Source organism: Vombatus ursinus, unplaced genomic scaffold (genome assembly GCF_900497805.2).
Source record: "Vombatus ursinus unplaced genomic scaffold, bare-nosed wombat genome assembly UNPS02014784.1, whole genome shotgun sequence".
NCBI lineage: Eukaryota > Metazoa > Chordata > Mammalia > Diprotodontia > Vombatidae > Vombatus > Vombatus ursinus.
The window spans coordinates 21,656,965-21,680,966 of NW_020954562.1; the positions used below are offsets into that span (position 1 = coordinate 21,656,965).

The 24,002-nt window shown below is 36.7% G+C and overlaps 1 protein-coding gene across 6 annotated transcripts in view; it reads left to right on the top strand.

Moving 5' to 3' along the window:
• RAPGEF2 (Rap guanine nucleotide exchange factor 2) overlaps positions 1 to 24,002 on the top strand; it is a 311,585-nt gene that overhangs the window by 273,884 nt on the left and 13,699 nt on the right. For all 6 annotated transcript variants that reach the window (XM_027866834.1, XM_027866836.1, XM_027866837.1 and 3 more), the window contains 14 exons: positions 648 to 800; positions 1,452 to 1,616; positions 3,896 to 4,003; positions 4,105 to 4,308; positions 4,423 to 4,531; positions 5,072 to 5,318; positions 10,270 to 10,427; positions 12,253 to 12,493; positions 13,998 to 14,381; positions 15,449 to 15,660; positions 15,772 to 15,895; positions 18,035 to 18,258; positions 20,286 to 20,498; positions 23,757 to 23,909. In XM_027866834.1, coding sequence (XP_027722635.1) covers positions 648 to 800; positions 1,452 to 1,616; positions 3,896 to 4,003; positions 4,105 to 4,308; positions 4,423 to 4,531; positions 5,072 to 5,318; positions 10,270 to 10,427; positions 12,253 to 12,493; positions 13,998 to 14,381; positions 15,449 to 15,660; positions 15,772 to 15,895; positions 18,035 to 18,258; positions 20,286 to 20,498; positions 23,757 to 23,909 — 2,695 coding nt within the window. The remainder of the gene's footprint in view (positions 1 to 647; positions 801 to 1,451; positions 1,617 to 3,895; positions 4,004 to 4,104; positions 4,309 to 4,422; positions 4,532 to 5,071; positions 5,319 to 10,269; positions 10,428 to 12,252; positions 12,494 to 13,997; positions 14,382 to 15,448; positions 15,661 to 15,771; positions 15,896 to 18,034; positions 18,259 to 20,285; positions 20,499 to 23,756; positions 23,910 to 24,002) is intronic.

Genomic DNA, 24,002 nt, shown 5'->3' on the forward strand with positions numbered 1-24,002 from the left:
CTCCTCAGCTCTATTCACTGCGCCAACTAGCTGCCCTTATTGTCTGAGTTTCTATGGAGCATATTGAAAGATAAAGGAAAAAATTTTATTTTATGCTTTTCCATTTTAAACTTTTTTATATAATTAGTATGTAAGTTATATGTAGTCTTGAAAAAGTAGCCTTAAAACAGTGGGCAAGTGAGATTTAACAGAAACTTTTATTAATATAGCTCTGTAAGGATGAAAAATGCTTCTGAAGGGGCAGCTAAGTGGCGCAGTGGATAGAGCACTGGCCCTGGAGTCCAGGAGGACCTGAGTTCAAATTTGGCCTCAGACACATAACACTCACTAGCTGTGTGACTCTGGGCAAGTCCCTTAACCCCAATTGCCTCACTTAAAAAAAAAAAAAGCTTTTATAGAATTCTTAATTGATGTTTTCTTAAGGTAAAAAAATCAATACCAATACATATAAAACAACCCTCTGTAGCAATTAATGGAGAATTCTGTTCAGGTGTATTTTGCTCTATTAAATTGTGTAAGGTACCCTTGCTTGAAATTTCTGGTTTAAATAATTTTAAAATTGTATTATCAATTTATCTTTTAAAAAAAAAACTCTTTGAAAGCTTTTTATTAATAAGTGCTTGGTAATGTCTCATCATACCTTCCAGTTTGTCTGCATAGCCCAGCAGGATTATTGCCGCATTCTCAACCAGGTGGAAAAAAACATGCAAAAAGTAGAAGAGGAAGGAGAGATAGTTATGGTGAAAGAACACCGAGAACTTGACCGTACTGGAACAAGAAAAGGTCACATTGTCATCAAGGTAATTTTTTTAAAAAGCCAAAAAAACTTACTATTCTGAGGAGTTATTTAAATAGTTCAGATCTGCCTAAGATTTTATATTCTTGGCATTATTTAAATTTAATTTCAATTTTTAAAAAATTTGTTAAGTACTTACTCATGTGCAAGGTGCTTTGCTAGATGAAAAAAAAATGACAGTGCTTATGCTTAAAGAGCTTACATTCTAAACCAGAGATGTCAAACCATGGGGTGCACGCACAACACTCAAGACTAAACTGTAATTCAGAAATATTTAACAAAATAAATTTTAAAATATAGATATAGAATATAGTGTTAATATGTGATTTTTAAGTTAATCTGTGATTTGTAGGTATCTTTATATACAATTTAGTCACCCCCATTTAGATATGAGTTTGCTACCTCTGCTCTAAACAATCTTTTCATGTTTATCACTACACATTAAAACTATAGAAGAAATTCCCATCTCTTTGATGACTAGCAGTTTCAGATTTTTAATCTACTAAAGCTGATGACTTGTATTTTACTATATCAGAGAATGGTCACCAGTTGATCCTATCTATATTTGGGGACACAGCCAATGGATTAAGTGAATTTTCTGCTATGCGTATAAGATACTACTCATGCATGACAAATATTTCCTTATTTATCATAGGGCACTTCAGAAAGATTAACAATGCACTTGGTTGAAGAACATTCAGTGGTAGATCCAACATTTATAGAGGATTTCCTACTGACCTACAGGACCTTTCTATCCAGCCCAATGGAAGTGGGGAAAAAGTTATTGGAGTGGTTCAATGACCCTAGCCTCAGGGATAAGGTTGGAAATTTATATCAACTTTTAAACGCCAAATATTTATGTAAAAGAATCTGTGTGTGTGTGTGTGTGTATAGTGTGTGTGTGTGTTTTATCTGTTTCTTATGCCAGTTAACTTCAGATGGATCTCTGAGGTAAACTATATCAAAAATGTACGTTTCTAGTTCTTGGATCATTTTGCAACCACAAATGGCATGAATATACTCATGATGGGAAGCAGCTAAACTTCTGAGACTAAACTTTAGATGACAGTCAAATCTGCAACATTTTAGAGCAGGGGCAAGTAACCTTTTTTTTTTTTTTTTTGGCACCGTGGATGTCTTTGGCATACTGGGGTAACATATGGACCCCTCTTCAGAATGGCGTTCTTAAATGCATAAAATAAAATGCGCAGGATTCCAAAAGAAATGGGTTATATTGAAATACTTACATACATGTATGTGTGTGTATATTTCATATATCAATATAGATATATATTGAAATAGTTATGTGTGTGTGTGTGTGTGTTGTCACTCTTGATTTTCTGGTTAGCTGTGTGTGTAACTATATATTTGTATTGTTATACACACACACACACACACACACACACACACACATGTTCATGGTACCTGGGTTAAGAACCCCTGCTTTAATTTAATTTAATTTAATTTTTTTAGGCAATTGGGGTTAAGTGACTTGCCCAGGGTCACACAGCTAGTGTCGAGGGTGTGGTCTGAAGCCAGATTTGAACTCAGGTCCTCCTGACTTCAGGGCCTGTGCTCTATCTGCTGCACCACCTAGCTGCCCCAAGAACCCCTGCTTTAGAACATCACATTAGAAACAATAATCTATAATACAGATACTTTTTTATTTAATTTTGAAGAGCAGTTTGGAAGCATTTGGAAGAGGCAGTCCTATGTATTTGTCAAGTATGTAGCCTCACACTTTATCAAGTTAAATTAAAATTCCATTAAATGAACTCAAGACAAAGAAAAGAGCATTAACATTTAGAGAATATTTGGTAATTTTGGAGAGCCTGCACTCCCCTTTTTCAAGTGTTGTGGACAGAAGCTAGGTTGCAAAAGACTGAGGAGTTGGAGAGAAGGAAGGGAGAAGAAATCAATATAAAGTAGTAATTTTAGGGAATGCCAAGGTCAAGTGAACATTTTTTGAGGATGGGGGAGCAGAGGGGGCAATGATTAATGTGACATTGGAGATGAGAAAGAAATAATTGAGGGCAGGTAGGTGGTATAATGGAGAAAGCACTGGACCTGAAGTCCAGGAAGGCCTGAATTCAAATCTGGCCTCAGACACTCACTAATGGTGTGACCTTGGGCAAGTCACTTAACCTGTCTACCTCAATTTACTTATCGATCAAATGCAGATATAATACCAACTACCTCCCAGAGTGTGAAGATAAAATGAGAATATTTATAAAGTTCTTTGCAAACCCTAAAGCACTGCATAAATGCTCTTTATCATCATCATGCTGGTGGTGGTGATGGTGTTGATGATGTTGATGCCAGGCTACTGTAGGGTGCTAGATCAAGAACAAAAGTAGAGTGGTTGCCCTTGGCAAGGAGAAGAGAATGGAAAACAAAAGAGAGAGTAGAATTTGGAGTGGGTTAGACAGGGAGCCTGTGGCAGACAGTCTCTATTTAAGCGGTATTGTAGAATGCGAGGTCCTTCATTGAGGAGGAAGGAGATGGAAAGAGAGGAAGAGTATCCCAGGAAGTCTTGGAGAGAAAAAAGTTTGGACTAACCGCTGCACTGAAAAATGTAGAACAGTTGCTTAGAGAAGAATTATAATACAACTACTAGAGCCAAGTTGGGATTAGATAATACATACCTGCCATGAACCTACTATGAAAGTGTGCCCACAAGCATTGAACAGCTCATGAGTGGGAATGGAAGAGGCCAGGGGATAATGGTACACAAAGAGTCATTGAGGTATATGTGAGGGTATGTGGTTGAACTAGTCAACCATAGCGGGATCAAGATTGTGAAGAAGGAAGGGAGGTGATCAGAGCAGTGTCCCTCTCTGGCTTGCTATCCCCAGGTCATCTCCATCATCCACACGTAGAGGCAACCCCCTTCCCTATGAAAAACAATTGGCAAGCCATTCACTCCATGAAAACATGGTTCTTAGAAAGAAAACTGTCTTTCTAGACATAGGAATTTTTATTGGATTTTTTTGGGTACATTTCAGAGTTTTGAATTTAAAACTAGCATCTGGAGATTTTTCCGGAAATACTGTTAAACTTAATTGAGGAAAACTTACTCAAGAATAAATTGACTTACAGGTTACACGGGTAGTGTTGTTGTGGGTGAATAATCACTTCAATGACTTTGAAGGGGATCCTGCCATGACTCGATTTCTAGAGGAATTTGAAAACAATTTGGAGAGAGAGGTAAGATGAATGATTTTCCCACGGCTCCATTTCAAGTATTCATTTTTGTCACCATGTAGTAATCTCTTTATATTTATGCCACACCTTTTGAACTCTTGCAGAAAATGGGTGGACATCTGAGGCTATTAAATATTGCATGTGCAGCTAAAGCTAAGAGGAGATTGATGACACTCACGAAGCCTTCACGGGAAGCTCCTTTACCTTTCATTTTGCTTGGAGGTTCTGAGAAGGGATTTGGTATCTTTGTGGATAGTGTGGATTCAGGTAGCAAAGCAACAGAAGCAGGCTTGAAGCGTGGGGACCAGGTATGCTCAAATGAACCTCAACTTTAGATTGAATAGCAGGACCCCTTTTTCTCTAATTAAATACATTTGCTCATAGGGTCATAGACTTGATATATTTTGTAATTTTATTTTCAGATTTTAGAGGTAAATGGTCAAAATTTTGAAAACATTCAGCTTGCAAAAGCCATGGAAATTCTGAGAAATAATACACATTTATCTATCACTGTGAAAACTAACCTATTTGGTAAGTGTTCCAGATATCCACTTTTCCTTCCTTGTCTTTGAAGGGGTCCATACTTTCAAAGATTTCTTCAAGCTTCTCCAAGATGACTTCAGTTATATAGGGCATTTATGCTTAACACTTCTTAGGGCTTTACTTTTAATGAACAGGCTATAGAAATGCCTATAATAAAAGGTATATGGAATATGTTGAATGAACTGGGGATTAAAATGCAAATCCATTCACTTAAAGATGGCACGAGTATACGTGTATTCTTTCCCTAAGGAATGTCAGAAATGTGCTGCCCCTCTGTTAGAGGCTAAATGGTCACACACCTAGAGGGTCCTGCATAGAGTAATACTGAGGGAGAAGGGCACAGCCCTGGACAGCATTCACCTTACCCATTCACAAGGATGGAATCATCTCCCACCAAGTTGCTGTTCTCTGCCTATCCCTTGTGAACCATCCTCCCCAGACATGTTGCATTTTCCCACTGGGGTTGGGCAGCACGACTGTTGAGATTTTACAATTTTTGTGATTTGGGTTTTGTTTCTTTCAATGTAGTGTTTAAAGAACTTTTAACGAGATTATCAGAGGAGAAAAGAAATGGTGCCCCACATCTCCCTAAGATCGGAGACATTAAAAAGGCTAGTCGCTACTCGATCCCAGATCTTGCGGTAGACGTGGAACAGGTGATGGGACTTGAAAAAGTAAATAAGAAAAGCAAAGCCAACACTGTTGGAGGAAGGAACAAGCTAAAAAAGATACTTGACAAGACTCGCATTAGTATCTTGCCACAGAAACCATATAAGTAAGTGCCAGGTTTTTATTTTCTGCATAAATGATACTTTAATGTGTGTTAGGAACCATGGAACAGCTTTGAAATCGTTTTATGGACACATGGGTGCATTCTTAGTGTGCACATGAACAAAGTTGGTATGTTCCCAGATTTCATCTCTGAGACATCTACTGTCTTAATAGAGATATAAAGAAAATAATTTGATTTCTGCCCCCAGTTATTGTATCTATGTGCCTTTTTTCTAAAGCTAAATGTGGTGAGAAAGACAGTGTTGTCTACTGACTAGGGGGCTGGCCTTGGAGACCGCAAGACCTCATTTCAGGTCCCGCTTGATATAAATGCTGGCTGTGAGACTCTTGGGCAGATCACTTAACCTCTCAGTGCCCTGAGCAATTTTCCGACAGTATAAGCTGCAGGGCTACTGTGGATTGGCATTGTTAAAAGGAATTTCTAAACTTCAAGTTCCCTGTACCGATGGAATCATGAGTGGTTTATAAAAACAAAACAAAATGCTTTCGTTTTGTGCACTTCTCATTTGGGATCTTTAAATTAAAAATGTGTAGGAATGTATGCAAAGGCAGAGGGCCTTAACGTCTATTCTGTGTATTTAGAAATATAGAAATGAAATAATGTTTTTTAAAGTGAAAAATCAGTTTTGCCAGAGTCCAAGTCATTCTGAGTGGCTTTTTTAAAATTAAAGATTGGTAGGGGCAGCTCGGTGGCGCAGTGGATAGAGTACCGACCTTGGAGTCAGAAGGACCTGAGTTCAAATCTGGCCATAGACACATAGCAGTCACTAGCCGTGTGACCCTGGGCAAGTCACTTAACTCCAATTGCTCTCACCAAAATTAAGAAATAAATGAATAAATTATATTAAAGATTGGGTTGAACTTTAAAGTGTCCTTTAAGTGCTAGAGTGCTTAATTTTAACTTTTAAGGCTTTTAGGTGGCACAGTAGATATAGAGCACTAGACCTGAAATCAACCTGAGTTCAAATCTGATTCAAATACTTAACAGCTAGCTCTGTGACCCTGGACAAGTCACTTAACTTCTGTCTGCCTCAATTTCCACAATGTAAAATGGGGATAATAATACCAACTACTTTCCAGGATTGTTGTAAGGTTCAAATAAGATAATATTTGTAAAGCTCTTATCTCAGTGCCTGGCACATAGTCGGTGCTGTATAAATGCTTATTCCCTTCCCTCCCTTTTAATGCAAATATTCTAAAATATATTGTGCATATACTGCCTTGCGGCTTAACTTTTAAAGACATTGTATTGAGGTGTAGCTTTCTGTGTGATCTCCCTATTCCCCCAGCTGTTCCCTTTGCCACTCGCCACCAGCGTTTTTCTCTCTTCCTTTTATCATGTTCCCCCAACACACACACACACACACACACACACACACAAAACATCTGTCACATGCCTTCTGGGGTAACCCAGAAAATGCATTGGTTCTCAGGGACATTGCCGTGGATTTGAACAGTCTCATTTATGATCTGGTTCTTCCTGTTATCTTTAAAAACCACAAAGCAGCAGATGGAACCGTTGCGACAGCTGGCTGAGCAGCAGATGTTGGTGGGAAGGGTTCCTCTTTGCTGCTGCTTCTCTCTACGCTGCTTCCTTCACACTGCTCTCTATTGTGTCTCTACCTTTTGGGCGCTGATCTTCTGCGCTGTCCCTGTGCATTGCTGGTTACCTCTTCTGATTGTTACGGATGACCACTGCAGCCACTTTTTTCTGCTTGATTTCTCTCTGCCTTTCTCCCCACTTTTTTCTTTTTGTCCCATCTATCCCCCTTCAGTTTTCCCTTGTACTGTGTTGTATTAGGTTGAACTTAGAGTCAAAAGTCTGGTGTCCTAGTCCAGGCTCCAAAACTCGCAGTGACTGTGGCCAAGTCATCAGTCTCCCTGAGCCCAAGTTCCCTCTTCCATAAAACAGGCATGATGACCTCACGGGGGTATAGTGAAGAAAGTGTTTTATTGCAAAGTGATGGGTAACTGTGAACTCTTGTCTTTTACATGAAAGGTTGGCCTTTGTACCTGTGATCAGCCCATCAGAGTACCCTTTTTCTCCAACTTTGCTAACCATCCAGTCATAGCTTTTTTGGTGTAGGTCTTAGAGCTAAGAAGCTCTCCTTTCTTGTGCTTGTTCATCCCTTGGTCCTCTGTGTTATCGGTACTGAGCACTCACAAAGGCTCTGGAGGAGCAAGTGAGGTTGGTGATTTTGCACAGCCCTTCCTCACTTACTTAACTCCTTGTAAGTCATGACATCTCCTTTCCAATGTCTTGGTCCTCTTCAGGAACAAAGGACAAGGAACAGCAGCAACAACATGTATGAACTATATCAGATTGCTTGCTGTCTTGGGGAGGGAGAAAGATTTGGAATTCAAAATCTTGAAGTGAATGTTGAAAACTATCTTTACATGTAATTGGAAAAAAATAGAATACTGTTAAGTGGGAGGAAAAAAATAACCTCCAGGGGCTCCCTACCACCCACCCATCTCCAGGATCACATAGCAAATCCTCTTGGGGTTTAAAGCCTTTAATAATTTAACTTTTCCCCCTCCCCCCCCCATCTTTCCAACCTTATCCTCATCTTCTCTCTCCCCACCCCCTCCCCATATTTGAACCAACGACCCTCCCTTCTTTTAGGAACATGACGTTAGATCTCTTTGCTCTGGGCGTTTTCTCTGGCTTTTCCCAGTTCCTTGTAAACGCTCTCCTTCCTCATCTCCATCTCCTAGTTTCCGTCGCTTCCTGAGAGTCAGCTTAAAATCCCATAGTCTACAGGAATTCTTTCCCAATTTCTATTAATTCTACTGCCTTTCCTTTGTTAATTATTTCCTTTTATCTTGTATATAGCTTGTTTGCACATATTTGTTTGCTTGTTGTCTTTCCCATTAGATTGTGAGCTCATCTATGGCAGCGACTGTCTTTTGCCCCTCTATGTATTCCGCCCCCATGCTTATCACGGTGACCGACACATAGTTGGTGCTTAATGAATGCTTATTGTATCAAATATATGTCCAGGTTAGCTCAATAACTATTTTTACATACTGCTTTGTGATTAGAATAATAATAGTCGCTACTCTGTATCATTCAATTTTTATATAAATTCTAGTAAGGAAGAGCTATGAGTGGTTGAGTGAAACTCTATTGTTATGTCCATTTATTTTAAAGCATTTTGACTTTTTAAAAATTTATAGGAGAATTTTATCTCTTTCTTCATGTTTCTAGATATAGATGCCTATAGAGAAGTTTTGGGGCAGCTGGGTGGTGCAGTGGATAGAGCACTGGCCCAGAAGTCAGGAGGACCTGAGTTCAAATCTGGCCTCAGACCAAATACTTGACACGTACTAGCTGTGTGACCTTGGGCAAGTCACTTAACCCCAACTGCCTTACCAAAAAAAAAAAAAAAAAGAGGTTTTGCCCCTGACCATCTAATGAAGTTACAATGATCTAACATTTAGTTTAAATAGTACTCTATTTTTTCCAATTGCACATAAAGACAATTTTGTTTTTGAGTTCCAAATTTTCTCCCTCCCTAATATGTTAAGCAATTTGATATAGGTTATGTATGTACAATCACATAAAACATTTCTGTATTTGTCATGTGGCAAAAGAGGAAACTGACCAAAAGAAAAAAAAACAGGAAAAAAAAGAAAACGAAAATCATATGTTTTGATCTGCATTCAATCTCCCTCGGTTCTTTCTCTGGATGTGGATAACGTTTTCCATCATGAGAAAGACCTAACATTTAAAAAAAAATTGCTTCTTTAGAAATGATACAATTTACTTGTTATAGTCTTCCCCAATATATTTTGTGTTAGAACACCTTTCCCCCAACTTTCCATTTCCATTAAAATACGTAGTACTCATTCTTCTGCTGGTTATTTTTTAATGGAACAGATATAAATGGCAGATGTGGCCATGTCACGTGTTATTTGACAACTTAACATGAAAAATGTTATTTATCATTTTGTCAGGAGTCTTTTGTTTACATTACTTAATTCTTCCTAATTTCCAAACATTAATGGAAAACTCTCTGAGAGATATTACTAATGACCTATGAATTCAGTGCTCTTATTGTTGCTTTTGAGAATGTGACCTCAAAGTTAAAATATATAGCACCATTCTTCCTTCCATGGTTATCTGGAACTGACCAAAGTCTTAAAAAACGGAAATATTCATACTTATTCTTCCCTAGGACCTTAAGAAGGTAATTAAACATTTTATTTATGGGCAAAGAAATAAGTTGAAAAGATTTCAATATATTTCATTTATTTCAGAATCCAAGAAATGTCAATGCTAATCTCTTAATTAGCAAAGTGTCATGTGCAGTCTGTCCATGAACTACAATGGAATTTCTTACACTAGAATTTTAGGTGATCTACTTTCCTAAGGGATAACTTGGGAGAACTAATGTGTGACTTTCTGGATCATCTTCTCTTCCTTCTTAATTGTCTTCAATGAATGAGTTATAAAGCACTTCAGTAACCAGATGTAGAAGTATTTTATTTGCCAGTTGAAACTGAACAGATATTCCTAAATGAGTTGTTTTTTTTTTTCATGAATCTATTTCACTCAGTCACCAAACCGTATCTTCTCTTTGCTATTATACCGTTCTGAGAAATTGGCTGTTAATACTGGTCATTTTCTGGTAGTGTTAATAGTTACAGTGATAATAATATTTATTGAACACCAATTGTGAGTGTGCATGTGTATGTCTGTTTGTCTGGTTAGGGAGCGAATCATTGTGTCATGCAGGTGGAAAATAGCAAATTCTGTTGGGTCTGCGTATTAGAAGTACTGAGCATATTAAGTGTATGTGTTCATTACAAATAGATTTTTTTTATTGTTCAGGTTCTGAAATGTGGGTATTATGTATCTGGATAGCTCATAAAAACTGACATCATTTTGAACTGTTGATGTACTATTTGCTGCTTTATTCCTTGCTCAGTGATATTGGAATTGGCCAGTCTCAAGACGACAGCATTGTAGGATTAAGGCAGACAAAGCACATCCCAACGGCATTACCTGTCAGTGGAACCTTATCATCTAGTAATCCTGATTTATTACAGTCACATCATCGCATTTTAGATTTCAATACTACTCCAGGTGAGCACCAAACTCTTTACCTTTTTTTTTTTTCTATCTGTACTCTCTATCCTTTGTTTTAATTTTATAAAAGCAACTTTGGGCTATTAACATGTAAGAGAATTCAGCTTTTTTGGAAAATCTCCTCAACAGATGGATGTCATATATTTTTCCTCAGTGGGAAATAAAGTCAGGATCTTATGTGGTTCTCAATACTATTCTATTTTTTCCAAATTAAATTTCAAATACTTTTGTTTTGCTATTATTAAGTACCCCTTCCTTAAGAACTGTCTAGTTGCTCAAGAATATGAAAAAAATATAAACTATATGTTAGTCATCCAAAAAAGTTTTAGGGAGGGAGTTTGGAAATTGGCTGGATTCATTCCCTTGAAAAAAAGCATTAAAATGCAGAGCACATGGATAGGCTCCATTGCATTATGTTTAACCTTGTTGGTGACATTGAACTTCTCTGCCTTTATGAGGATCTCAGAGGTACTATAGTAAAAATATCACTTGCTGCCCTTTCTAAAACATTACTTTCATCATTAAATATTGTGCCTTTATAGATTTTACACTAATTTTTAACCATTCACTCACATATAAATTTAAATTTTTAAAGGTATATGTAGTGTTCAGCAATAATATTTAATCTGATATCTTAGAAAGTATTTGAATTTATTTTTAATGATTTTTTTTAAAATTTCCAGATAACTAGGATGGCCTATTACTTTTATGGTTGTTGACCTTCTCCATGTCTATTACAAACCTTTAGATAAAGAGTGTTTAATCTTTTTTGTGTCCTGGACCCCTTTGGTAGTTTGGTGAAACCTATGGACCCTTTCTCAAAATAATATTTTTAAATTGCATATAATATAATAGAATTACAATTGAACTAAAGGATTGTAATGGAAATGAAGATGTCATTTCTTTTCTTATCCAAGTTCATGAAATCTCTGAAGTCTAGTTACAAACCCCCTGTGGTTCTGTAGATCCCAGGTTGAGAACCCTTGCTTTATATATTCAAACATCCTGCTCTCCTATTGGTGTTTTATCCTGCTTTGCCCCAGAATGAACATCATTTCATGCATCATCTCTTGACTTCTCCAAATCCCCCTGAACTACTACCACCAGTGTTTAGCCTGTCTTGATAATGCCTTCTCAGGCTGTGAATATTATCTCCCTTTTAAAATCTCCCCAATAATTCTGGTCAGACTGCTTTTGTGTACCAATATTATTTTATTTGTGTTTGTTTTATCTTCCCTGTTAGACTATAAGCTTCTGGGGAATAGAGAGAGAAAGAATGTGTCTTGCTTCATCTTTATAACCTCAGAGCCTACCGTAGTGTTCAGCATATAGTAGATGTATTAACTATATGTTGAACAGGATGAAGTAAAATAAATTGGGTAGTAAACCATATCATGAAAAACCAACTTAAGAGAGATTTACACTTCAGATGTTTGTTCTCAGTATGATGAGTTATGCTTGCCAGGTCAAACTTACATTTATCTTGTAACCGTCACTCCTTTGATAATGTTGTGATAGCCCCATTCCATTCCCTTGCCAAATCCACTGAAGCACTATTTCATTCCTTTCCTGAGTTCAAAGCGTGTCTTTGGCATATCTTTAAGAGAAAGATTTTAGAATTTGTGTATATTTCATCTGTGTATAGATCAAGTCATGACTTAGGGGAAGTGAAAGTTGAGGGAAGAAGAAAAAAAGTATGACATTATTGATCATAGTCAAATTTTCAGGTCATCTTTTTCAGTTGGCTCCAAATTGTATCCCTGTATTTCCTGACCCCATAGTTTTCATGTGTGACTTCTTTTTTTTTCTTTTTTTTTTTTAGATTTACCAGACCAAGTTTTAAGAGTTTTTAAGGCAGACCAGCAGAGCCGCTACATCATGATCAGCAAGGACACAACAGCAAAAGAAGTGGTCATTCAGGCCATCAGGGAATTCGCTGTGACTGCCACACCTGATCAATACTCTTTGTGTGAGGTCTCTGTTACTCCAGAGGGAGTAATTAAACAAAGAAGACTGCCAGATCAGCTTTCCAAACTGGCCGATCGAATACAACTGAGTGGAAGGTAGATAACCATAGAGCATACAACATCCATTTTTTTTTCCTTGAAGAAAGTTATTTTTAAATTGCTTCACTTGCTCCAAAATGACTTAGAGTAATCATCCATGATTATCCAGTTGGCTTTCCACTATAATTCCCTACCCTTCCAGTTTTCAGATATGACTAGAATGGAGTAGTCTTATAAATGTGTACATTTACCAGCCCTTCCCCTTATTTTTTTTTAACAACCTTCCTCACCCAGGAATTATTTCATAACTAATAAAATAAATTGGTTGCACATTCTATGGTGTTCTTCTGACATAAGTAATTACTTGCCCTGGGAACATCTGCAAATGGCAAGGCTGATTTCAATACATAATCCAAGAAGGGCACCCAATATTCCATATCTACCTATTCTCTTTAGGGAAAGTGCCCTGGGAAAACTTCTGTCTTATAAATCCATGAGACCCATAAGTAGTTTTATTTTTCAAAAAAAATATAACATTAACCCTGCCATTGCTGAAGCAAGCATACAATCAAGTTTATATATAAAGAAACAGTAGCAGAGCTGAGTGAAAATAATTTCTAGAAGTCTGAAATTTTTAATTCTTGCTTTATCAATAACTAGCCTCAATTTCTACACCTTAATAATGGGGATGATAATAACAATCCTTGACCTTTACAGGGGACTTGGCATACATTATTTTAGTTGATGCACTAATCATTTGCTTCACTTTCCTTACAGGGTTGTTATCAAATCAACCATTGAAGCTTTGATAGTTTCTTGTCCTTGGAGAATCTATATTACAGGGGCAAGGTATAAGATGCTTGGAATTTCAGTAAAATAAAATAAGTGTGAGTTCATCTCAGGTGAAATTCCCTCATATTGAATTTTGCCTATTGTCAGATAGTAAGATTTTGGTCTATGAGACAGGCATGATAATTACCTGCCCCACTGCATAAAACTCCTTGGAGATTCTAGTTTCACTTTCATTCATCAGTTGAGAAAAGGGGAAACAATAGAGATAATCGTGTTGCCAAAACGCCTCTGCTTTGGATGCAAAGGCAAAAAAAAAAAAGAAAAAAATGCTTTAAATCTTGCTACCCTATGGTCAGAACATTCTTTCCAGCTGAGAAAACTATAATGAGGCCCAGGAAGATCCACTTCAAAAGCTTTCCTGCCTCCTTTCCCAGAGCCCTTAACTTTGGTTCATTTGAATGAGAATAACTTTCGATTACTTTAGGAGAGAAGGTAATAGAGGAAATTAAGTAAAGGAAGGAGAAAGAAATGGGGCAAAGGAGGGTAATTACTGTCATTTAAAAAGCAAATTCAATTTGATTTATTAGTAGAAAATTGTTACCAGTGTCTATGTGGCATCATTATCTATTGGATGAGAAAACTGGCATATTTACTCCTGGAGTTGGAAAATGTTGTCAGGAGTCACAGATGAATTTTCATTGGAGTCCTTTCATAAAATAGTGAATTATTCTTTCCAAGGATTATTGCATTAATGTTTTGTTTCACATAGGTATTATCTGAAAAACAACATGGAGACAGAAACACTTTGTTCAGATGAAGACGCTCAAGAGTTGTTGCGAGAGAGTCAGATTTCCCTCTTACAGCTCAGCACTGTTGAAGTTGCTACACAGCTTTCTATGAGAAATTTTGAACTTTTTCGTAACATTGAACCCACAGAATACATTGATGATTTGTTTAAGCTCAAATCAAAGACGAGCTGTGTAAACCTGAAAAAATTTGAGGAAGTTATTAACCAGGAAACATTTTGGGTGGCATCTGAAATCCTGCGAGAGACTAACCAACTAAAGAGGATGAAGACGATTAAACATTTCATCAAGATAGCATTACACTGTAGGGAATGCAAGAATTTTAACTCAATGTTTGCAATCATCAGGTAAGAGGATGAAGGCCATTTTGTCTGTCTTCAGATTCAATCCAGTTTACAAATTTGGTCTAATTATCAAACTGAAGATTAAGAAGTATCTAAAAGAATATTTGCAGTGTAGCTTCACTGGGTTTGATTGGTGAATTGAATAACTTGAACTACCAGTCAACTCTTTCTCTGGGCTATGATCTTAAAGTTAATGATCTTATTAAGACAATTTTAGGATTTAGGCTTTGAGGACTTATAAGAAAACAGAAAGTGAACTGGTGTAATGTATTCAGGGTCTTCTAAATAGAAGAATTTACATAATGTAGAACTGACTGTAAATTACAGGTATTTTGTGTCTGTACATTATTGCTGAGATCATCAATCATCGTTATTAACGTTTCACTTACTATATAGAATTTGATCACTTTTACTACCAAATATTCATTAGCACTGTTATATTTTACTTCACCTTCAGGAGTTCACTTCTACTCCTATGCCTTAAAGTGCCATGGAGGTAACACTGGGTTTTTGGAGCCATGAAATGTGAACAGAGTGATGTCATAGAGCCACTTCTGGACATGGAGCTAGTGAAGAGCCCAGTTGAAATTCCTACTCCAACTTTTATTGGCTCTGTGATCCTAAATAAATCATTTCACCCCTGAGCCTTAGTCTTTTCACTTATAGAACAGGAATAATGATATTTCTACTACCATGTTTGCAGAGCTGGTGTGAAAGCAATGTTTGGTAAATGTTAGAGTTTTATAGCAACATGAGTAGTTATTACCAAATTAGAGCATGTCAGGGGACTCTGTGTACTAGCTAAGTTTGGGAAACTCATCACCAGAAAATTGGCCACCAGGTGATGATTTTTTTTTTATCTTTTTGGCCACAGCAACTTATAAGACATTCTTCTACATCTTGGAGGGGGAAAGGTTTGCCCACACCACCTAGTCCCCATGTAGTTGGGGTTGCTTGATATGTATTGTATATGTTATATCTCTCTATCTCGATCTGCTTCCATACACTTCATATGATGTGCATAATCATTCTGAAGTGTCACCTAATTCACCTTTTCAATTATCTCCCAGTGGGCTGAACCTGGCACCAGTAGCAAGACTTCGGACTACTTGGGAAAAACTTCCTAGCAAATATGAAAAGTTATTTCAGGATCTCCAGGACCTATTTGATCCCTCTAGAAACATGGCAAAATATCGCAATGTCCTAAACAGCCAAAACCTGCAGCCTCCCATAATCCCTCTATTCCCTGTAATCAAGAAAGATCTCACATTCCTTCATGAAGGTAAATTAGAAATCTCGGAGTTGTGGTTTTTTTTTCTTCTTATTCTTGTGGGGAGTTTAGAAGCAAACACGGTCCTAATTTCCTTTCTCTCCCCCCCCCCCCCAACTATAGGAAATGATTCAAAAGTGGATGGCTTAGTTAATTTTGAAAAGCTGAGAATGATTGCAAAAGAAATTCGCCACGTTGGTCGAATGGCTTCAGTTAACATGGATCCAGCTCTAATGTTTAGAACTAGGTATGTTTTTCACCTTTAATAGCACATAATATACCTTCAAGATTTTCCAGCCTTTAAATTAAACTCAGAAAAAATTAAGGAACATTGTGTCCTGTCTGCCCTTTAATGGAACATGGTACACCCCTAGCATAAAGACCTTTAAAGAATAAAATGTCTGGGGGGCAGCTACGTGGCTCAGTGGATAGAGCACTGGCCTTGAAGTCAAGAGGACCTGAGTTCAAATTTGGTCTCAGACCAAACACTTGACACTTACTAGCTGTGTGACCCTGGGCAAGTCACTTATCCCCAATTGCCTTAACAAAAAAAAAAGAATAAAATGTCTGAAATAGCAACAGACACACTTTTAACAGTAATTAAATGACATTTTATTATTGCCATCATCATTTTTCTTTTTATTTTATTGTCTCCTGTATTTAAAAATTGAAGTATTTTTATTCCATTTCATACAATCCTTGTACATTAATTCAATGGTTTGGAGCTAAAACTTCAAAAGATGGTTTGTAGATTGAAAAATCCAAGTCACCTAAATAATGATAATATTGTGGCTCTGTACACAACCTGATAAACATTTTCAGTCCAGCCATATTTTTTGCTTTCTTTGAAAAAAAAAGAACAATTCAACTGGTTTTTGTTTTTTGTTTAAAAATTTAAATGAATGACTGACATTTCATTGATGGCATTGAAATCTAATCTCCCTGGAAAGACACAGTTTTTCTTCTTTTAGAAGAATATAAGAACTCTGCTGTAGTTTTTCCACATGGTATCATTCTGGTACACCTGTTGTTGAGACAAAAATAATTTTTGATTCAGTTGTATGTCTGAGATGATGCTGTTAATGTTTGTGGGCTTCTAGTACACTTGCTTGTCCTGAGGTCTAATTTCTTCTTCCTGTAAGTGAGAGCCATGAAGATTGAAGCATGTGTATAGAAAGAGAGACAGAGAAAGATCACAAGCTCAGAAAGAAGAAATGGAGGAGTTTGGGGTAAGTGGTTGGTGACAACGCCCACAGATGTACATCCTACTCTATTCATTTGCATTGTTTTTTTTCTGTCTGCTATTTGTATTTTCTGATGCTTTAGCATTTTTTTTTCTTTTGTTAACCCTCTTGCTCTGGCAGAATGTTAGATGACATACTGACATCATTTAATCCATTGGGGCTTTTGCTTTTGAGGTCATGAACATGAGAGCTGTGAAATAATTAACAATTACTTAGGGAAGATGTAGGGCAGACATACTTAAAAGCATCCAGATTGGCTTGATCCTAATATAATTGGTATGCCTTAGAATAATCCAAATGTGGGGGTGTAGGGGAAAAGGAAAATTTTACCAATGAATTTCTTATTTCTTTTACTGCATTTAGAAATGAATAGATATGAGATTGACCTCCAGATATTATAAACTTAACATTTTTTTACAGCTCAACTAACTACTATTTTCATCCTTATAAATCAATTCTTTTAAAATTTTATTCTTAACAATCCATGTGCCAATTAGTTTCTGTACATGTGTTCAAGTTTGCATGACTTTTGTACTCATATTAACTTATTGATTGCATTACTTACAAAAACTTACCATGTCCAACCCAAAAAATAAGAAAAAAAACTCAGTAATTTATCATAGCTACTGTTTTTTAAATTCTGTTTGAACTTTTAAAATTTATATTTTTATTAGCTATAGAAAGCTCTTTTTTAAAAGACCAGTCATTCTAAGCTGCGTAAGTTTAATTTTTTAAAAATTAAGTTTTTAAAGTTTTAAATTTTTAAAAGAAAAAAAATAAAAGCATGAGCTTTTAGAGACACTGTTATTCCCTGTTGACTTATATAGGAGAACTATTTTTAATTCTCTTCTAGATAGATGGCTGAACTGGAATTTGCCTAGTCACAGCAGAATAGGTGCCAAATACATATATAATTATGCAGATGTAATTATTTTTAGCCATATCAGTTTATTTTCTTTACCCTTATCCATCTACTTTGGTTTGTTTTGTTTTTAGTTTTTTTAGCTTTTTGTCTTACTGGAATGAGGCATGTAAGCTTTTCAATATAGATTTACATCCATGCAACCTTTGGCATGTTTCTTATTAACTCAGGGAACCTTGTTCTAGAATGAACTGCATTATTTTTTCTTTGTCTTTTCCAGATCTCTCAGTCAAGGTAGTACAAATGCAGCAGTTCTCGATGTTGCACAGACTGGCGGACACAAAAAGCGTGTACGCCGAAGTTCCTTCCTCAATGCCAAAAAACTCTACGAGGATGCCCAAATGGCTCGCAAGGTGAAACAGTACCTGTCCAACTTGGATCTAGAAATGGATGAGGAGAGTCTTCAGACATTGTCATTGCAGTGTGAGCCAGCAACCAATACCTGTGAGTTGTTTTTCCTGTAAGGTTACAAAAGTGTGTTTGGATCCTTGTAGGCATCAAGTGACTGGGAAGCAAAATTAGACTTCATCCAACAGAAGGTTTAAAAAGAAAAACAGAAAACATTGAGGGCAGGCCATAAAAATTGTAATCCTTTTCAAGCCATGACAATTCATCTTTTGTGGAAGACTGATTTTGAGATGAACCATTTAAATGTCAGACTAAGAATTAGAGAAGTTATTTAAATGAACACAGTTATTTAGAATGTATATTTCCTTAGCACTTCCCAATATTCCATTCAGAAGTGTGTTTGGGGAGGGGGGGGGCAGGTTTGAAGCATAAGGTTTCAGTGAGAAGTGAAGTAATTAGCCGTATTATTGAATCTTGATTTTTTTTTTTTCATGGTGAAATTACCATAAGGTAAAAGGTGTTGAGCCAGCCATGTGGTGCAGTGAATAGAGCAGCAGCCCCAAAGTCAGGAGGACTTGAGTTCAAATTCAGCCTCAGACACGTAACTAGCTATGTGTCTTTGTGCAAGTACCTAACCCCAATTGTCTCCCAAAAGAGGAGTCTGGCTTGGAGAATTTTATATAAAATTTGGCTCAGATTTAATTTAAGTAGTTTAAATCAGTTTAATCAGTCCAGACTTTCAAACAACTACAAAAAGTTAGGTGGGATACACAACGTGCTTGTCATCTCACTCCCTGCCAACACATATTCTGGTAGTAATAATTAATGAAATTAGCATTGTTTGCTCCATGGCTGCCTAGATAAATTAGTTACTTATGAATTGAAAATAGCACTATTTGTTGAACTTTGCTAAGTATGATAATGTAAAAAAAAAAACACCATTATTAGAGGAAATTACATGCTATATTTCCTCAAAATGTGTCAAAGATTTTCTGTGGGAGACAAGATTTTTTTTTTCTGTAATTCAATCACAAACTTAATTTTTTTTTCTATTTGCTAAAGATTATTTTTAAAAAAACATTTTAATTAATGAATTTTCATATTACCATACTTCCTAACATCATCCCCTAGAATCATCCTCCCTTATAACAGTGTACAATTGAACAAAACAAACTGCCAGATCAATAGTATCTGACATGGTATGCCGCTTTCTGACCCTGAACTGTGTGACCTCCCTCAGAGTAAGCTGGAGCCCACTTCTACTCGATCTTGAGAGCCACTTGTTAAATTTTCAGTGTACACATTTATACTCTAGGAATTTGCAAATGCTACACATCTGGGCTTGTTTTATTTTGTTGATTGTCTTGGAGAAAGCGTTAGTTGTAAAGAGTCCTGTTTGTTTTAGCCTCAGCTCAGTGCCAATCAGCACCCATAAGCCACTGCCATCTAAATGGAGGTGTCAAACGTATACCAGTATAGTGAACTAGGTTAAAATATACTTGGGAAATATTTAACAAAACTATTCAAAATAGGGGCAGCTAGGTGGCGCAGTGGATAGAGCACCAGCCCTGAAGTCAGGAGGACCTGAGTTCAAATCTGGCCTCAAACCAAACACTTGACACTAGCTGTGTGACCCTGGGCAAGTCATTTAACCCCAATTGCCCCCCCAAAAAACAAAAAAAAACAAAAAAACAATACATTTTTTGGTGATAAGACAGGGATAGTGCCTGGCCCTGTTTTTTTTTCCTCCCCTTGTTACAAGGAATTCCTCGGTAAGAAATCTATCGGTATAGTTGGCACTGTCACTGAAACTCACATTCTTCAAAAATTGCCTCGGGCACTGAGAAGTGACTTTTCTGAGGTCACACAACTAGTATTTATAAGAAATGGGTCTTGAACCTTATTCTCACTGGCTCCAGCTCTCTAGATTCCACACCACACTGTTTCACCTATAATAGTTTAAAAAAAAATAAAAACTAGTGTACTCTATCAAAATAATTTTATTTTCTGCTGTTCGATATACCCTTTAAATGGTATTTTTGAAATGATCTTTTAAATAGTTATTAATACCATGATTTCCCTTTATTATTATTATTTTTTTAATATACTTCTTAAAAACACAGTGCCTAAGAATCCTGGAGACAAAAAGTCTGGCAAACCTGACACATCGCCAGTGGCTTCAAGGGCAGGAACACAGCAGAAGGTACAAGCACAGCCACCAGTACAGCAGCAGCCGCCGCCGCCGCCACATAAAATAAACCCAGGACTGCAGGTTCCTGCTGTTTCTCTCTATCCATCACGAAAAAAAGTACCTGTAAAGGACCTCCCCCCATTTGGTAGGTGATGCATGCCGTGAATTTTTTTTTTTCTTTTTTCATATTCAGTAAATATGCTCTACTATACAGGCATTGGGCAAATTTGTGTATTTCTGAAATTTTAACCTGAATATGATTTCTTAATTGATTTTCAATAATCAGTAGGTTATCCGATCAGATTCTGGGTGTCTTGCATTGTCAGTGGGTGGGAAAAAATCATATGCTTTAAAAATTATATGTGTTGTAGACTTTTCTAAGTATTTACATTTTACTGAGTGCATACTTTGATCATGAACTCATTTGTCTATTTGCAAAGATGCCTGAAGTCAGAGGGGAGTTGAATGTAGTAAAAGTTCCTTATGCCATTATTTAATGTATTGGCCCTAATTTCTTGAGATCAATGGCTTATGGGGTTTAAGGGAGAATATTTTTTAATGCTCAAATACTTTGATTTTGTAGTTGGTGAAATACATTCTCAGCTATTAAGGAGCAAAATTATTACTCAGTTTTTCCATTTGAAAAGTAATTTGTCATTTTTCTCCCCTTCCCAGTCACCCCCTTTCCTACCTCTCTGCCCCAGCCAACCTTCTGTGTGTGATGTGGGTATGTGTTTGTGTGGTTTGGAGAAAAAAATAGAATTAACTTTCTTTTATATAGCAAATATACATTAAACAATATGAAGGTATTACAACTAGAATAACTTTGAAAATACAATAATAGGAAGAAGTTGGGCCTTGCCTATTATGTACATTATAACTCAGCTTTATAGGATCATAGTTTTAGAGCTTGAATGGACCCTAGTACAACTCCATCCTTCTACACATGAGAATATTGAGGCCCACAGAGATGAACTGACTTATCCAGGGTCACAGAGGTAACAAGAAGCAGATCTGAGATTCAAACTCAGGTCTAGTTACTCAAAGTTCAATCTTCTTTTCACTGTTTCCTTTTTAATACACAGACACATGCGTCTGTTTTTGTTCAATGAAAACTTGGCTTTAATCCTTTTTTTTTTTTTTTTGGTATATTTTTTCACATCTCATTTCTTCTATACATTCTAGATCCCATCTCTTCTAACTTTCTAAGGGATCCTCTCTCCAAAATTTATATACTCCCATTCTAAGATCTTTATTCATTGGCTTCCTTTTTCCCCTCAATAATTAGAAAAGTTTCTTGGGGGTGGGGAAGAAAAACCTTCCTTTGAACCTACCACCCCTTCTAACCACTTCCTCATTTCTTCTAAAGTTTCTTAAAATGAGTAGTTCAAAGCCTCACCTTCTTTATCACTCACTCATTTATTCTTTAAGCCTTCATCTGGCCTCCTTTTCTTCCATTTCACTGAAACTGCTCTTTAGAAGAATGCACTGACCTTCTAGCTAAATCTCAGGCATGATGGACACTTAATCCTTATTCAGCTTTTCTCTGTTCATCACCCCTTTCCTCTTGAAATTTTCCTTTCCTATCATGACATTCTCCTAGTTCTTCCTCACCCCTTTGCCTGGTCGGTTGTCTCACCTTCTTACTGCCCCTAACTCCGTGGGTTGACCTCTGATTTCATCAGTGAAGAGTTATCCCTGTTTGGGAAACTCCTTCTATCTATGTATATCAACAACTGTCCTGTAATTTATAGGCTTAGTGAGTTTCTTGGGACACCAAGAGTTTTAGATGTTTGTCTGTGTTTACATGCCCCATATGTTACACACAGGACTTGAACCCAGGTCTTCCTAACTTGCTGCCATTGTTCCAAGCCACTTTTATAATATCTTGTAAATCAACAAATCCTGGCAATTTTTTTCCTTTGTACTAGTTCTTAGATTTACCCTTCCCACTTCATTTTAGTCCATCAGTAATAATCATTTACTAAGCATCCACTGTGTTCCTCTGTTGCTGAATCAAGTCCCAATTCTTAAACCTAGTATTCAAGGTCTTAGATAAATTTGTCCTATTGTATACTTTACCTTTTAACTGTTTAACTTTTTTCCAGACAAGCTTGTTTGTTTTGTTTTTTTTGTTTGTTTTTTTACTCCCCTTCACAGATGACAAATCTCTTTCCTTCACTGTACATTTAAAGGAAGAGTCAAATTTGGAGTGGTATTATGAAGTGGGGAGGGCATTCCAAGAGAGAGAATGATATAGAGACAAAGACAAATGTACCATATAAATTGGTACTGCTGCTTCTACTTTTGTCTTTGCCATTCATAAGGTTGCACTAGATTTGGAGTTAAGATTTGAACTCAAATTCCACCTTTGACATTATTAAATGTCAAATGTGCAAGTTCTTTAACCTCTGTAAGTCTCAGTCTCCACATCTGTAAAATGGGAATAGTAATACTTTTTTTTTTCCTTTTTGCTGAGGTAGTCAGGGTTAAGTGACTTGTACAGGGTCACACAGCTAATAAGTGTCAAGTGTCTGAGGCTGGATTTGAGCTCAGGTCCTCATAACTCGAAAGCCAGAGCTCTATCCACTGAACCACCTACCTGCCCCAGAGCAATACTTTTAAAACTACCTCAAAGGCTCAAATGAAGCCATGTGTGTAAAGCGTTGTACACATTTTGAAGTGCGGTCTGGAACAGAAAGGCATTTATAGATAGATAAAGCATTCATTAAACATTTACTGTGTGCCAGGAAGATATTGATTATTCATACAGTTACTGTGTGCCAAGAATTTTACTAAGCACTGGGGATATAAAAATAAAAAAGCAAGATGGTCCCTGCCTGCAAGGAGTTTATGTTCTAATAGGGAAGCTAACATACATAAGAGACTGATGGCCAGAAAGAGTATTTTGGTAGTGTAAATTGAGTACTGTTCTTAGAGCTTAAGAAGGAAAACAGGTTGGAAGGTGTAGTGAAGGATGTTTACCAGGCAGCATGCCATGAATGTGCCCAGAGAGATGTGTTTGCATCCAGGTGAATGCTTATCACTCAGAAGCCCAGAGTCCCAAGGTGGGAGCTTGACCAAGGAGTTGCCTGTCATTATCTTCATCATTGTAGAGGCTTTTGACTAGCATTTGTTGGCTTATGGGCTGTGTGCTTTGGCATTGGCCACTGGTTTTGGAAGTGATACAGCAACTTTGGAACTACACTTAGATTTTATGAACTACTTTCAGAACTTGGGAAAATTAAGTTTAAACTATTTCATTTGAAGAGGCCATTTTAAGCATTACACATAAATGGTGTTAAACAAGTGAAAATAGTCTTTTTAAAAAAAAACTTTTTAAAAATTGGAATTATGCACTTAACATAGTCCTAACTTAAGTTTGCTTTTCTTTGTCTTGTAGGTATCAACTCTCCACAAGCTTTAAAGAAAATTCTTTCTTTATCAGAAGAAGGAAGTTTGGAACGTCACAAGAAACAAGCAGATGATACGATATCAAATGCATCTTCACAACTCTCTTCTCCTCCAACATCTCCACAAAGCTCTCCGAGGAAAGGTAGAATTCAATTATGAATGAGTTTTTTGTTGTGGTGGTGTTCAACAAATGCTGCACATTTCAGATGTTGAGTTATAATTTGAATTTTTTAGA